Source organism: Antechinus flavipes, chromosome 1, assembly GCF_016432865.1.
Source record: "Antechinus flavipes isolate AdamAnt ecotype Samford, QLD, Australia chromosome 1, AdamAnt_v2, whole genome shotgun sequence".
Classification (NCBI taxonomy): Eukaryota; Metazoa; Chordata; class Mammalia; order Dasyuromorphia; family Dasyuridae; genus Antechinus; species Antechinus flavipes.
Window position 1 is genome coordinate 411,753,124 of NC_067398.1, and position 16,618 is coordinate 411,769,741.

The 16,618-nt window shown below is 32.3% G+C and overlaps 1 protein-coding gene across 2 annotated transcripts in view; it reads right to left on the reverse strand.

Annotated features, from left to right (window-relative positions):
• Window positions 1-16,618, reverse strand: part of CDH12 (cadherin 12) — a 969,321-nt gene that overhangs the window by 24,777 nt on the left and 927,926 nt on the right. For both annotated transcript variants that reach the window (XM_051969878.1, XM_051969879.1), the window contains one exon: window positions 15,882-16,018. In XM_051969878.1, coding sequence (XP_051825838.1) covers window positions 15,882-16,018 — 137 coding nt within the window. The remainder of the gene's footprint in view (window positions 1-15,881; window positions 16,019-16,618) is intronic.

Here is a 16,618-nt window from a genome sequence, read left to right on the forward strand (position 1 = left end):
AAATCAGTTTTCACTAGTTAGTTCACAAGTGAAAATCTTTAGTCATGTGATGATGTACATAAGACAATCTCAAGATTTTGTTATATGGTCATCTCTGGACAGGCAGTGCAAATAATAAGTAAGCCCTGATTACCCCTGATATGCAGGTCTCTGGTACTATTTTCCTATATGGATGACAAGAAGTTTGGTTTGCGTTTTTTTTGTTTGTTTGTTTGTGTGTTTGCTTTAAAGGTGATCTGATTTCAAAAATACTATGAGATTGGAAATGTTCCTTTTGTGTGAATACAGAATAAATTGTTTCTTTAAATATAGTTGTTTGAGGTTTAGAGGAACAACTTAATCAGTTTCCAAATAAATACTGATTATTTAATATCATATTTTAATATATTTTATTTATATATTTAATAATATAATTTTAATGTAATATAATACATTTTAATCAGAACTAAAAATAATAAGAAGAACCAGTTCATTTAAATTCTAATCAATGAACTACATTCCCCTCTATTCCTGCATAGTAGACACAGAAAAAATCTATTGATAATCTGTTGGGGGAAGATTCTGTGTTGATTTGTTTGGTTGGGGAAGGGAGGGAGGGGGAAGGTAATCATAGACCCATAGAATGTGTGGGCTATAAATTAAAATCACATTTTCTCTTTTGGATTAACAAGTTTTACAAATGAAAAAACTCAGACAGAAGGAACTTGAGTGACTAATCCAAGGTCATACAGATTGTTTGTGACAAGTATAGACTTGAACAAAAGTCTCTAATTCTCAATTCAGTGCAAAGAAAAAAGTCAGAGCTGGTGAAATGGCTAAATGTGATTAATTTTAGAGAGGAGTTTTTGATAGTTTTATGACTTCACAGTGAAGGGGCAAGACTCCATGTTATCCATTTATATCAATATTAAAGAACCTAAAAATATTATTACCTACAAGATCAGAATAAAAACAGGATCAGTCAATCAAGGTTAGAAGGAAAGAACAACATCATTCTATTACAATTTTAATTTTTTTAGGATGAATAGGTAGAATGCCATTGCTAAAGTCTATGATACTGAATATGAAGTCAGGAAGAGCTGGTTCAAATATCACTTCAGATAATAGCTATGCAACTGAAGGAAAGTAATTTAACCTCTCTAAATCTAAGTTTCTTCATGTTTAAAATGGGCATAATAATACCTGGCATGCTTACTTCATGAGGTTGTTGAAAGAATAAAATGAGATTTTACATAAATAAATAAATTATATATATATATATATATAAAACCTTTGCAAATATTAAATCAAACTTGATTATTGTCATTCATTAATAAATACTATGGTTAAAAGCTATCTACAAGTAATATAAAAGAAATGTTTTTTCCTATTCAAAATTTAATGTTTTATTTCCTGAATTATACACTTAAATGCACATTATTTTAATGATATCATCTACAAAAATTATTTATCCAAATGGTTAGCTTCAGGTGAAAACTCATTTGTGTATTACCAGTCCCTTAAGCCATTCAGTTAGCTATTAAAAACTTTATAAAAATTGAAGTCTGCCTTTAATTTATTGTGCTTGTATGTTTTGATAGCTAATTAGATTGATTTGTAACAATTCAAATAGTTTTATTGTGGCAATGTACTCATAAGAATCTAAAAACATTAAACAAACAAAAAGAAACCCATTACAATCTAATTTTGTTAATATATCCAACTAATGTCACATATAATACTGATGATTATGATGATGGTGCTAATAATGATGATGGTAATAGCTATGATGGTTATGATTTCCATCTGTTCAGGGATTTTAATTCTAATAACTAAACTGAGTGTTTTAGAATCATGCTAGACCTAGATGAAACCTCTTTAGTCATATAGTAAAAATGTTTCATTTTACAGATATGTAAAGGGTAAATTACTATGTAAATTATTTTATAGCTATATAAAAGGTAAATTACTATCCAAGGATAATAAATATAACAAGCTAATGACAATGTTAGGACTAGAACATATTTCTAACTCCTGGACTTCTAACATCTTTCCACATAAAGTTCATTGTCAATACCATAACTCTCCCTAAACCAATATAACAGAGAGATAGTCACCATCACTAATGTTATTATGTCTATCCTGAAGGAATAAAGGTATTGGGAGAGAGAGAGGGAGAACTATGATAAAAGAAGTTTAGGGAAAAAAAAAGATTATAATAGAATTAGTTGATGTGGATGGCTTATGTAATGTTTATATATCCAAATTAAAAGTAGGAAATAAATGAAAAAAAAAAAATTAGGCTAATGCAAGGATCCCAATGAGAATATAGTAAGAAATGCACTGGAATTGATAACTAAAGACCTATCTTCAAATTCTTTTTTCAAACACAAATGGGTCTTGCAAAAGGTATCTAAGTTCTATGATCCTCAGTTTCATTATTTCTAAAATAAATGGACTGAAATGGAAAACAAACGAGGCTCCTATCAGCTCTGAGTAGGAAGAAAGATTGATTTAAACTAAAATATTTGTGGGCAAAGAAGATATAAAGTTCAAAATTTTTCCAGATAATTTTGCTCCACAGTTCCCTTTAATTGTCCTGCCTCAGTTTCCCTAATTATCCTGCCTCAGTTTCCCTTAATTTTTCTGCCTCAATCCCTTGCAATACCATCCCTTCCCTTGTTGTGCCACAGTTCCCTTTTAATGTCCTGACCCAGTTTCTCCAATTGTCCTATTTAGTTACTTGGCCTCAGGTCATAACCTTTCCCTCTTAATGTTTGATGAGATAAAGGTTTTATATCTTTAGGCTATAATCATTCCTTCTTAATGTTTGACAGGATAAAGGTCTATCCATTTTAGACATCATTAGAATATCAGTAACCTCTCCAGTACATACCTCCATTGTGTCATCCTAGGTGCCTCCCCCCATTAGGTTATCTCCATCCAAGTACCTCCCCCATTATGTCATTGTTCTTGTTATCCTATAAAAATCTTGCTGTCCCGATACTCAAGGCTGGATTCTTTAAGACCATAATCTCATTCAGCCCTGACATCAACCATGGATCCATTTGGTCCCAGTATTTCTCTTCATTTAATAAACTATTAAATTGGGCTCTAATCTCCATCTTGCTCAGTTTCTCCAGCATTACACCCTCCTAATCATTAGAACTGATATAATTTAGGGCTGGCTGGGTATGCTAAGATTATAATCTGTAAATGTTTGATACAGATAAGGAGAAAGACCTTCTATCTTAGATATCATGACCCCAGCCCTTCCCTACTTCTTAGAATGTTCAGTGCCTCTCCCCATTCTGTCATTGTTCTTCTTGATCCCAATTTATCAGAAATTCTGGTGCCTCCTCCCATCCTGTCAGAACCAATTGATAGTCCCTTCCAGCTCTCAATGCTCTGATTTTGCCCCTGCCTCATTCTACCAGGGTCACTTGGAGCCATGTGTGTGTGTGTGTGTGTGTGTGTGTGTGTGTGTGTGTGTATGCATACTTCATAGGAAACACACATTTGCTGCTGGATTCTTGGAGACTATAGTCTCTTTCAGCCCTGGGAACAAACCATAGATCCATTTGGTCCCAGTACAATTTCTCCTTTTCAAATAAAATATTAAGAATCCAATTCTCCCTGTGTAACAAGAGAACTGTTCGGTTCTGCAAACATATATTGTATCTAGGATATACTGCAACATATTTAACATAAATAGGACTGCTTGCCATCTAGGGGAAGGGGAGAAGGGAGGGAGGGGAAAAATCGGAACAGAAGCGAGTGCAAGGGATAATGTTGTAAAAAAAATTACCCTGGCATGGATTCTGTCAATAAAAAGTTATTATAAAATAAAATTTAAAAAAAAAAGTAAATAGGTCCAGAAGTGTGAAAACTGAGGAAAATAAATAAATAAATAGAATATTAAAAACTCTCTAATCTCTATCTTGCCTCAGTTTCTCTGGAGTTACAATAATTAGTTTACTTCTTCCCTGGATTCTGTGGGTATGTATATGCAAAGTAACTGAGTCATGAATATATGGACAAAACTTATAGAGAGATACATGGATAGATACATAGATAGACAGATAGTCTTGGTACCCATAAAATAATAGTATTAAGGTACCACCCCAAAATTTAAACTATCCTTGCCTAACCCTGGAAACTTAGATAATTTAAAATACAATGAAACCCCTGGGGCCCAAAAGGAAAACTACTATTTCACCATAGTCCTGAATGTTTTAACTCACCTGTTCTCAAGGAAAACTTAGATCCATACAAAAAACCCTTTATGCATCCCTCATGAACCATGGATAAGCACAGACTTCTGTGCCCAATTCCCCTGCAGGCACACTGGTTGGCCCCAGTGAAGAAAGCTTCCCCTTCTTTCAGACCTCAAAACAGACAAGACTGTTTTTTCAATCAGTCCCCTCCTTTGTCAACTCCCTGGAACAAGTTCAGCAGCATGAGGCCTAAGGGCATACTGGTAATCCCCAGATAAGGAACTAACAGCTGGCTTTTTGCTTCTGTACAACTATTGCTTATAGAGATAAGGAACCTTCCACTCACTATTCTTGCTCCTTATAAGCTAAATGCTCCCTCCATTAAGACCTGTTCCCATATGGGACCCTTTTTTTTCTCCCTTGCAGTCTCAATTGCATTTCAATAGTAATGCAATAATAATAAATCTCCACATCAAATTTCTATTGGGTCTTATTTCACATCAGTTCTTGCACAAAAGTATTAGCTTATATATTTATCATGATTATCATGGCATTTTAAGTATAGAATCTTTGTTAGATAGTTTTATTATATCCATAAATGCAAGGTAGAAGGTGGAAACTGAGGCTGAGAGGAGTTAAGTGCTTTGTCTAAGGCAGCATAGAGCCATGACTCCATGCCAAGCTTGTCTCTAAATTTTGTGTGTTTTCTATAATACTATCATCTCCTTATATCTTAGAATTTCAGATATGAAAAAAGTCTTATAATCATCATGTCCTATCTCTTCATTTTACAGAAGCATAAAAGATGGACTGAGAAGCAGAGAAGTTAACTACTAGTCTCCTCCATGTGGTGATTATCTCCAATTATCCCATTTAGAATTTTTGTAATACTTGTTTATGTACTTTCTCCATTTAATTGTATGCCCTTAGAGGAAATTACTGGTTTTGTTGGTTTTTATTTAGTTTAGTTTGTGCTTGTTTTTTGTTGTTGTTTTTTTTTTTTTCTTTCTTTGTATCCTCAGGATTTTATACAGTACCTGGTAAATCATAGGTGCTTAATAAATGTTAAATGACTGCCTTGTTGACTGACTGAGACAAATAGAATAAGGCAGAGCCAGATTTTCACCCTAGGTCTTCTGACTAAAAATCCATGTCTGTTTCTATTATATACTTCCTGATGCTACATCATTTCCTCATGCCCAGAGCTTGAGAAGCAGTGGACCAGAGCTGGTTGTTTGTGTCAATGAAATATTGATAATTATCAATCGGGGTTTTTTTTGTTTGTTTGTTTGTTTGTTTGTTTTTTGTTTTTTTGTTTTTTTTGGGTTTTTTTGCTCAGGCATTGGGGATTAAGTGACTTGCCCAGGGTCACACAACTAGGCAGTACTAAGTGTCTGAGGTCAAATCTGAACTCAGATCCTCCTGACTTCAGGGCTGGTATTCTATCCACTGTGCCACCTAGTTGCCCTTATTAATAGTTCTTATAGTCTAAGGAAGCTACAATAAAGGTTTCACAGTTCCATTGGATGCCACAATTTAAGGAAGAACCTGAAGAAAGAATCAGAAGAGGGAAACAGGATGGTGAAATGCCTTGAACTCATATCCTATAAAGTGGAAGGCTTTATTATTGTTGTGGGGGGAGGGTTCTCCCTATAGAAAATAAGCCAGTTGAAAAATTCTGTTTGTTTTGCCTTGGTATCCCTAAATGCTTCCTGATTGATTGTTTGAACTTTAAGCATTTGCCTAGAGAAGAGCCTTATCACATACTAGTTGTTTTTAATATCTGAAAGATTATCTCAAGGAAGAGGAATTAGATTTAGTTTTATTTAGCTTTATTTGTTTCATTAATTTCTTTTTAATTTAAGAAGGCAGAATTTGGAATAATGCATTGCTCTAAGATGCATTGTGATTTCAGCTTAGAGAAATTTCCCTTATAATCATAATTTGCCAAAAGTAAATTGAATTGTCTTTACAAATCTTAAAGAACTATATAAAGGCAATTATTTTTATCATTATCATTTTTGTTATTACCTTTTTACAGCTTAAAGTCAAATCTATTTATATTATCATCAATCATCACCATCATCATCTTTCCTACAGCTTAAAGTTAAATCTATTTATATTATCATTTTGCTTAAAAATCATCAATTTTTCCCTATTGTCATAAAGGAAGGTCCAAATTCTTGTACCTGGAATTAAAGTCTCCCACAAACTAATGCCATACTACCTTCTTATCCTTATGCCATATGTGCCATTAAAATCACCCTCTGGCCAAAATTATCTGCTCCCTTTCCCCAAAATATGTATTGCATTGATGAACATATACATATAGCTTGCTATTTCCTATACTTAGGATTTTTCCTCTATCCTCTGACTAGTCGAACATCTAACCAATCATCAAATTCCAGCTTAGCTCTTCCATAGAGATTTTCTTTCCATAGATAACATGTTACTGTGTTTTTCACTTCTCTGATACATATACATATGTGCATGTAGGATTTTGTTTTTTAATCTACTTTCATTTTATGGGTGCATTTATCCCATTCCTAATTATGATTATTCACTATGAATTTCCCTCTGTTCAATTTTTCAACTATCCTTCTCTCTCTCTCTCTCTCTCTCTCTCTCTCTCTTGCCCTTCCTGTGTTTCTCAGTCTCTTTCTGTTTCTATCTCTCTGTCTCTGTGTCTGTCTCTGTGTCTTTCTCTGTCTCTGTCTCTCTTTTGTGTCTATCTCTGTCTTATACAAACACACATTCTCTGCCTCTGTCTCTCTGATTCTGTCTGTCTCTCTCTCTGTCCCTGTCTCTCTCTGTCTTCCCTCCCCTTTCTATCTGTTCTCTACAGTATTTTGCTTCTGAATACTATGTCCCCCAGCCTACTCTTCCTTCTATCAGATCAAACACTCCTCCTTTTTCTTATTCCTTTCCCCTACTAATCCTCTTTAGGGTAAGATTCATTTCTATATCCAACTACGTGTGTATGTTATTTCCTCTGAACCATATTTAGTGAGAATATCAAATGGTGTCTCCCACCCTATATCCAACTTTTTTCTTCATTGTAATAGGTCCTTTGTGCTTCTTCATATGAAATCATTTACCCCTTTCTACCTCTGCTTTCCATCTTCTCCTAGTGCAATTTTTTTCATCCCTTATTTATTTATTTGGTTTTTTATTTAGTTTATTTATTTTGGATAACATTACATTAAAGTCAACTAAAATCTGTGCCCTTTGTCTTCGTATACTCCTTCTAATTGCCCTGCTAATTATAAAGTTCTTATGGCTTATGAATATCATCTTCCCATGGAAGAATGTAAACAATTTGACTTCAATGAATCCCTTATGATTTTTCTTTCCTATTTATTTTATGTTCTTGAGAATTGTATTTGAAAGTCAATTTTTTCCATTCAGCTCTGTTCTTTTAGTCAGGAATCTTTGGAATATCTCTTTTTCATTAAATATCCATTTTTCTCCTGAAGGAATATACTCTAATTGATAGGTAGTGGGTGATTCTTGTTTGTGATCCTAGCTACTTTGCCTTTGGAAAATTATATTCCAAGCCCTCCAGTCATTTTATGGAAAGCCCCTAAATCTTGTATAATTCTGACTGATACTTCTCAATATTTTAATTGCTTCTTCTGGCTCCTTGCAATATGTGTGTGTGTGTGTGTGTGTGTGTGTGTGTGTGTGTGTGTGTGTGTGTGTATTGCTTGATTTAGAAGCTCTGGTATTTGGCTGCAATATTCTGGGCTATTTTTATTTTGGGATCCCTTTCTGGAGATGAAAAGTAGCTAATTTCCAGTGCCAGATATTCTACTTCTAGAATATCAAGGCAGTTTTCCTTGATAATTTCTTAAATAATGATGTCCAGGATCTTTTTATTATTTTTTTTTGGAGGAATAGTAAATTATTTCTCCTGTATCAATTTTTCAGATTAGTAGTTTTTTCAGATATGTTTTTCTTTTCTTTTTCATTTTTTGACCTTGTTTGATTATAATTTGATCTTTCCATGAAGTTATTAGCTTCCAATCATCAAATTCTAATTTTAAGGAATTATTTCCTTCAGTGAGCTTTTGGACCTCATTTTCCGTTTTGCCAATTCTACTTTTTAAGGATTTTTTTTCTTCATTGAAGTTTGTTACTTCTTTCCACTTAAGTCCATTTTTTGAAAGAGTTTTCTTTAGGACGTTTTTGTACAACTTTTTCCATTTTTTATGCTTCTTTATCATGATTTTTGGCTTCCCCCTCCCCTTTTTTTCCTTGATTCCCTTGTGCCATTCTTATTTCTTTTCTAAATTTTTTTTCTTCTGCTTTTTTTATCTTATTTTTAAAATTCTTTTAAAGAGCTTTTTTTAGAAGCTCTTTTTGGACTTGGGGCCGTTTCATATTTTTCTTTGAGGCTTCACATAAAGGCTTCTCACATTATTATCCTCTTTTGAGTTTCTGTTTTGAACTTTCTTGTTATTACAGAAACTTTCTTTGTTCAAGTTTTTTGTTTGTTGTATGCTCATTTTTCCAGTCTATTTTATAAATTTTAATTTTATGTTAAAATTAGGCTATGCTTCTGGGTTAGAAAAGGAATTATCTTTAGCTTCTTCTACTGGAGGCATAAGGTATTGCCACTGGCTTCTTGTATTAGGGGTTCAGTGACTCACAACTAGCCTGTGTAAGGATACATAGGGCCGTTAATCTGTCCTAGGGTTTGAGGGCTCAAAGTCTCATTGCTATCTTGCTAGTGTTTAGCCTGTTGCCACTAAATTGTATTCATCTTTTACCCAAATGAAGTAGACCTTTCTTGTAGACCTTCTAAGGTGTCTTGAGTGGGGAAATTGTTTCACCCCATTCTTTTGTTGCTTCTGATGCTCCAGAATTCATCTGAAAAATTATTTTATAGTTGTTTGGAAGTGAATTTAGGAGAGTTCAGGTGAGTTCCTTACTTATTCTGCTATTTTGGCTACCAATATGCATGAATGTATGTATTACATAAGTACATGTATACATATGTGTGTATGTGTGTAGGGGGGGAGTATATACCTATTATGCTTTATACTCTCTATCAGATAATAAACTTTATAAAGACAGGAACTTTTCTTCTCTTAACTATCTACCTTCTCTAGTGTTTAGCCTGGGGATTATGCAAATATGAATTTTTAGTAATAAAAACATATTTATATTTACTGAGTAATTTATAGTTTAGGATTTTTTTTTAATTAAAGTCCATAGACCATTTACTTAAATGATATTTGGTAATAGCTTAAAGAGTTACAAAACAAGGATCTCCTGGACATTCCTCCATTATTTGTATTTATATATGAAACATCTAGAAGAGTGATTAGAATATAGCAAGTGCATAATAAATGCTTGTTCACTTATTCACCAAACAAACCTTAAAGACACAATGAGATAAACTTGTAAAAATGAAAATTTTGAAATTGTGATAGAACAATGCTGAATATAATTTGATAAGGGAAATGAGATTGGCCCAATATCTTTCATATAACAAAAGCAAATGTGACTTAAAGTTTTATTATATTACATTGTCTTATTTTAATTGCATTGAAATCTATAAATGGAAAAGAGGAAAATTGTATTCAATACTCACTGAAAGTCTTTATGTAAAAGTTAAATGATCATGTGTACAATGTTGCAAGTTTTTTTTTTTTTTACTCAGATTATAGTTAGACTAAATGGTTTCTATAATATCTCTTACATTTAAGACTTTCTGATTGAGACTCTAAAATAAATTGTCAAGAATATTTTTGACTTTATGAGATCTAGTAGTCATGTATCAAAAATGAGACATAATATATGAAAAACTTAAATTTTTAAACTGATATGTTGGAAATATTTAAAAAATCAGAAGAAGGTATCCTACACAGTGTCAGTATCCCCTATGGAGGAGCTACAGAAAGCCATAATGAAAATCTTAAAAGCATTAAGAAACACAAAAAGACTGATATACAAAACACTGAAAAACCATGTGCAATAATAAAATCATAAATTCATCAATGTTTCAGAAATTATTTATCTAATTTTGTATATTGATTCTATGTATTAGGAATCATAAATTATTTTAAAAGTTGTATAATAGTAAAATATTTATATAATCTTTTAAATTTTGCAAAGTCACTTATGTATAGTATTCAAACAAATTTTATCATATGAACTCTAGGGAGCAATCCAAGTCTTTCTCAAGGCCTGGTCATATTACTGGAGTTATATTAATTTAGAAAATGAATATATGAATAATCCAGCCTTCTATGAAATAGAACAAACAACTAATAAACTAATAAATGAATATTAAATTCATAAAATTGAAATGACATAATCAGGATAGAAGGAAGGATTTCTAATTCTTTATCCATGAATAATTGCTGATTAAGATTTTGTAAATTTCAATGATCCTCCCCCCAAAAAAGTTTTTTTTTTTTTTTTTTTTTCCCAATAGGTAGTGACTCTCATCCATAAAATTGTTTTGGGAAAATAAAAATGTCTTGCTGCATTATTCATGACAATTTATTTTTACAAATTTAAAGTTTCTCTGGTTATTTTTTTTTAATCAGTACAGATCAATTTATAAACTTATTCAGGACAAACATTATCAGTGTTTATATCTCCTCTTTTTGTGGCAATAAAGAACTTGAAACTAAGGAGGTACCTATCAATTCGGGCATAACAAAATAAATGATCATAGTATAGGAGCTTAACAGAATACTATTGTGCAATAAAAAATAATGAAAGGTATGATAATTTTAGAGAAAATTGGGAATATTCATGTGAATCAATGCAGAATGAAGCACACACAATGAAGAATGTTTACCACAATATGATCAAAGTTTTGAATAACTTGAGATTTCAGATCAACACCATGATCAGCCATTAGTCCAGAGGACTAATAATGATAATAGCTAACATTTATATAACACTTACTATATCTCAAACTCTCATTCAATCCCCAAAACAACCTTGGGAGTTAGATGCTATTATCATCCCCATTTTACAGATAAGGAAACTTTGGCAAATAAATTAAGTGACTTACCAAAATTCACACAGCTAGTAAATAGCTAAGATCATATTGAAACTCAGATTTTCCTGACTCCAGGCACAGAACTCTATCCACTACACTACCTAGCAAGATAAAACATGCTACCTTGCAAAGAGATAATGAGGTGACAAATCTAGGATACATATTGATCCTGATAAGATATGATATCATATGATATGATATTACATGATCTGATCTGATATGATGCAAGTGATATTTACTATCTACATATTATATTCAATGTGGGAATTTATTTTGCTTGACCATGCACATTTATTACAAGGGTTTATTTTTCTTTTTAATTAAGGAAAGGTGGAAATGAACAGATTTTTGTTAATTAAAAGAATTAAACCACCATAGTTCTTTGTATAAAGCATGTGCTTTACAACTTGGAACTATGCTCAAAAGATTATCAAACATACCTTTTGATTCAGCAGTGTTTCAACTGGGCTTCTATTTCAAAGAGATCTTATAGGAGGAAAAGGGACCCACATGTACAGAAATATTTGTGGCAGCCCTCTTTGTAATGACTACAAACTGGAAATTGAATGGATGTACATCAATTGGAGAATGGTTGAATAAGTTATGGTATATGAATGTTATGGAATATTATTGTTAATCAGATGGATGATTTCAGAGAGACCTGGAGAGACTTACTTCTATAAATGCTAAATGAAATGAGCAGAACCAGGAGGTCATTGTATATGGCAACAGCAAGATTATATGATAATAATTCTGATGGACATGGCTCTCTTCAACAATTAGATGATTCAGACCAGTTCCAACAGTTTTGTGATGATGAGAGCCATCAACACCCAGAGAGAGGACTGTGGGAACTGAGTGGGGATCACAATGTATAGCATTTTCACTTCTTTAGTTATTGTTTGCTTGAATTCTATTTTCTTTCCAATTTTTTTCCTTTTTGACCTGATTTTTCTTGGGCAGCAAGATAATTGTATAAATATGTATGCCTATATTGGATTCACATATATTTTATGTTTAACATATATTTGATTACTTAGGGAGATGATAGGGGTAAGAGGGAGGGAAATTGGAACACAAGGTTTTGCATGGGTCAATGGTGAAAAATTATCCTTACATATATTTTGGAAATAAAAAGCTTCAATAAAAAACTAATGAATTTTTAAAAATAAAGCAGGTGCTTTAAAAGAACTTATTGTGTTGAAATGTATATATGTGGCTGTGATTCTGAAGTAATTTGCAAGAGAACTTTGAAGTATTCCACATGCAACGTGCAATGAATAGAGGCAATTACTCTGGTAAGTTAATCTAAGCAATATTTTCCTCTGAATTATTCAAATATTTCAAGAGAAAAGTGTTCATTACATATGGAATATGTGAATAGTTAGATATATACTCCATTTTTATTTGCTATAATAGAAATAGTTTCAAAATTAATCAAATCTACCAGAATCCTTTAATAATGCTAATGCTTTTCTTTCTACCATTAAAAATTCAATAAAGTATTTACCTTTCTAAAGCAATAACTACTAAATTTAAAATTGATTTGGAAGCTGAGTGTTTCAGTTCTTAGGACCAAAGTATTTTATCTGCGAGAACCAAAAGGTTATTTTTGTTTTCTTTTGTTTTGTTTTTAGTATAAACATCTCATTTTATATTTGATACAAATTAGATTCAGGGGTTAAGTGGCTTGTCTAGGTTCATAAAATGTAAGTAGAATTGGCATTTGCATGCAGGCCACTTTGACTCATCCTGAAGAAAAACATCTAATTTTCTAAAATTGTTATGTATACACAATAAAGTATGATAAGCAGTTACAAACTCTCAGGAGTACTCAGAAGTCTGGTATTCTAATCATACATGAGCAAGATTTTTCTAAAACATGGACACAACCTCCACTTGCTCAAATAAGGGAGAAAACACCATTCATTTGTGATGCTTATGCCACTGTTTTAAAAATCCAAATTATATTTAAAAATTAATCTTTTTAGACTCTAAGTCTCCATGCAGTCTGTCAAATTCTATTACTTCATTTGCATGAATGATATTTCTGTATTCTGTGAAGTTCATTCTGGGGTAGGCAACACTGATTCCTTCGTAAGGAATTTAACATCTCAATGGACTAGATTGGTCCATATAATTATGTACTTTCACAGTCTACAGGTATCCCAAAGGTAATTTAGTCCAACATACTTATTAGCAATACTTTCTGCAACTATTGATAATAGTCATCCCACCTTCCAGCAATTGGGAGACTCCTCACTGCTGATCAAAAGCAATTCATTGCACTGTTAGCTCCAGTTTTTAATTTTTATTTACATCTAACAGAAATGCATCTTTGTAACTCTCCAAGAAGTTCTATATCTGCCCTCTGCTGTGAAGTAAAATGAATCTAATTATTTCTCTATACAACAGGCTTCCACATATTGGAAGAAAGATACCAATGCTCCCCTTCTCCATTCCCAAATTTTTCCTTTTTCTCCCCATTTTCTTCCACTGATCCTTCCATAGCAGTCATACTAAGCTTTAGGGTTTTTTCACTAAAAACAGGGGATGAACTAGCCATCAATGAAGAGAGTCCATTCCTTTTTCACATTATTAAAATGAAAACAATTAATTCAAGATTATGTAGCAAGTACAACCAAGGTGAACAATTGCCACCTTTGCTTGTAAACACAGCTTAAAAATAAATTACAATTATATAAAAACACTAAATATAAGGCTAAGGGAAAATAGGTTTTTTTTTTTAATTTTAAAAACAAGACTATCATGATCACACAAAGAAGCTAAATTATTTTTGTTTATTAAGTAATACAGAAAAAGTAAATAAAACATTATTTACTTTGTTTTTATTTTTGCTGTCACAAGTATCTTGTAAATTCTTAATGCTAGTGTCATAAAAACAAAAGCAATTCACAAATTAAAAGGCTAGTTCAGCATGGAATTATCATTAGGCTGATAAAAAATTATTTTGCTATCTGATGGCAGCAATACTGATTAATGACTATTTGTAAAAATTAATTTGAAGCAGTAGAAATCAGTACCAATATTTTTATTTCTCTTGAAAGATTTTATAGAAAGGTAAGGATCATAATTGTGCTTTATTTACACCCAATTGTTATTCTTCTTTCTTAGTGTACTGAGGCCAGATTACTTCATTTCACAGTTATTCATTACTATATAGCTCTCTCATCTACTAGCTAGTTTCAACAATGAAATTTATAGTCATTACAGTAGAAATAAAGTTTACTTTTAAATCTTATTCATTTCTGATAAGCAGCTTTTCAGGATTCATAGTATGTTGTCTACCTAGTAATAAAGATGAAATGAACAAATGAGATTTTAAGAACTCTCTACTTTCCCTTCCTGAACATATGTGTATATGCATATATGTGTGTATGTAGATATATACAAACATGTATATATGTTTATATATGCACATACATAAAAAACAAACACAACTCTTCTCTATATACAGGTATATATGTCATGTTAATTTTTATGCTTTAATTAAAAACTATCCAGATGTGATAAATTGAAGAACAAGTAATGATGATACTTTCTGGTCATCACTTGGCTGAAATGAGCATATCTCCTTTGACCATCTCACCACTGGCTCTTTTCTAGTTCTGGTCATGAGGAAAGTACATCTTTTTTATCTACCCCTTTTCCTAGTTATCCTAGATGAATGAATGAAATACAGTTTACTGTTTAAATAAGACAACCTAGTTGCTTCCATTCTACAGATAAAAGACAAAATCAGACCTAATACAGTAATCTTACATCATTTTATCACCTAATTAAGCAAAAAGTGAATCTAATTAAATATCTCAGGATGTTTTTTGTCAGGGAATCCTTTAATTCCAGCATAAAATCAAATATTCTTATTCAGTCAGCCATAACTTATCTTAGGATACTCAACAGTCAGTGAAATAATGACAGTGGCTAAAGAATCACTTAGGATCATTTCTGTTTTTCAAGGGGCCCCTTATATACTAACTTTTGGCTTGGGGTTCTGAGAGAGATATTCCTGTATCAATAAGATCACTTCCAGAACCTAAGATCACTAGGAAAGTAGGCAAGGCTTGGGGACCCCAAAATCTCAGAAGAATGTTTGGAAAGATTGATTTTATCTAACTTGTATTTATTCAAGATACTTTTACAAAAAATTAAGAGCCACAAGTATTGTGGAGGAGCTTGAAAATTAATGTCATCCTTTTAAATAATCTCTTAGATGAGGAGTTGGTCTAGGTTAGATATGAAAACTCTACTTCAAAATTTCTATAAATCCCCTCATTTAGACACAAAACACTATTATGGACTCAGTAATCCTGAGCTCTCTTGCTTCATCAAGACATAGCCTGATAGTGAAAGATCATCTCAGATGGTACGACCTAGATTATATGCTGTATGATAGAATCATAGTCCTGAGCAGTTATCATTGCTACTTTGAATTCATACTGCATAAAAATGGGTATCCTTGCCTAAGGAAATACTCAAGCAACACTTGGGAAAATGTAAAGCATTTGCCAATTTAAGAGTGCCAAATTCAAATGGGCATTCATTAAATAATTATATATAATATTATATTAATTTATTATAATTATATAATAATAATAATAAACATTAAATAATATTAATCCCATCCATGTCATACTTACTAATTTTACTTGCAATTATAGAGAGATTATACTGTGGAGTGCTTTCTCTGTCCAATAATTCATTAGTAGCAATGGTTCCTTCAGTTCCATCTATTGTGAAGTAGTTGTCCCCATCACTCTTCCAATCTATGAAGTACCTACATATGAAGAGAAAGAGAGAGAGAGAGAGAGAGAAAGAGAGAGAGAGAGAGAGAGAGAGAGAGAAAGAGAGAGAGAGAGAGAGAGAGAGAGAGAGAGAGAGAGAGAGAGAGATGCAAATATAGGATAGTTACTCATTTATCACATTGGCAGTCAGGTAGACTTGACATGGTTCCTTATTTTTCTCCTTGCAGTCATTACCTACCTTGCAATAAAGAAGAGTGTAAATGACAGTTTCTTTATTGCAAAGCCAGTATGCTAGCATGCTCAAGGGGAAACGGGAAATAATGAAAGATTTAGTGCTCCTGCTGTTCATATTATTTTAGGGCCTCGACACCATGAAAGCTCAGGTGAAGCTGCAGAGTCCCATGCTGACCATGACTTTCCTTACCTGAATACAGAACAAAACTTTTAGAAGTCATGAAACACTCCTTAAAGGGATATAGGGATTGAGGTGGGAGCACAATGTCTTAGTACCATTAAAAAAGAAAAAAAAGTATAAATAAAAACAAAAGCTGAAAGTTACTTTTGTGCTTAAAAAAGTACTCACAATTGACAAATAAAAGCAGAAAAAAATTTTCCCCTTAAAAATCTTTAAT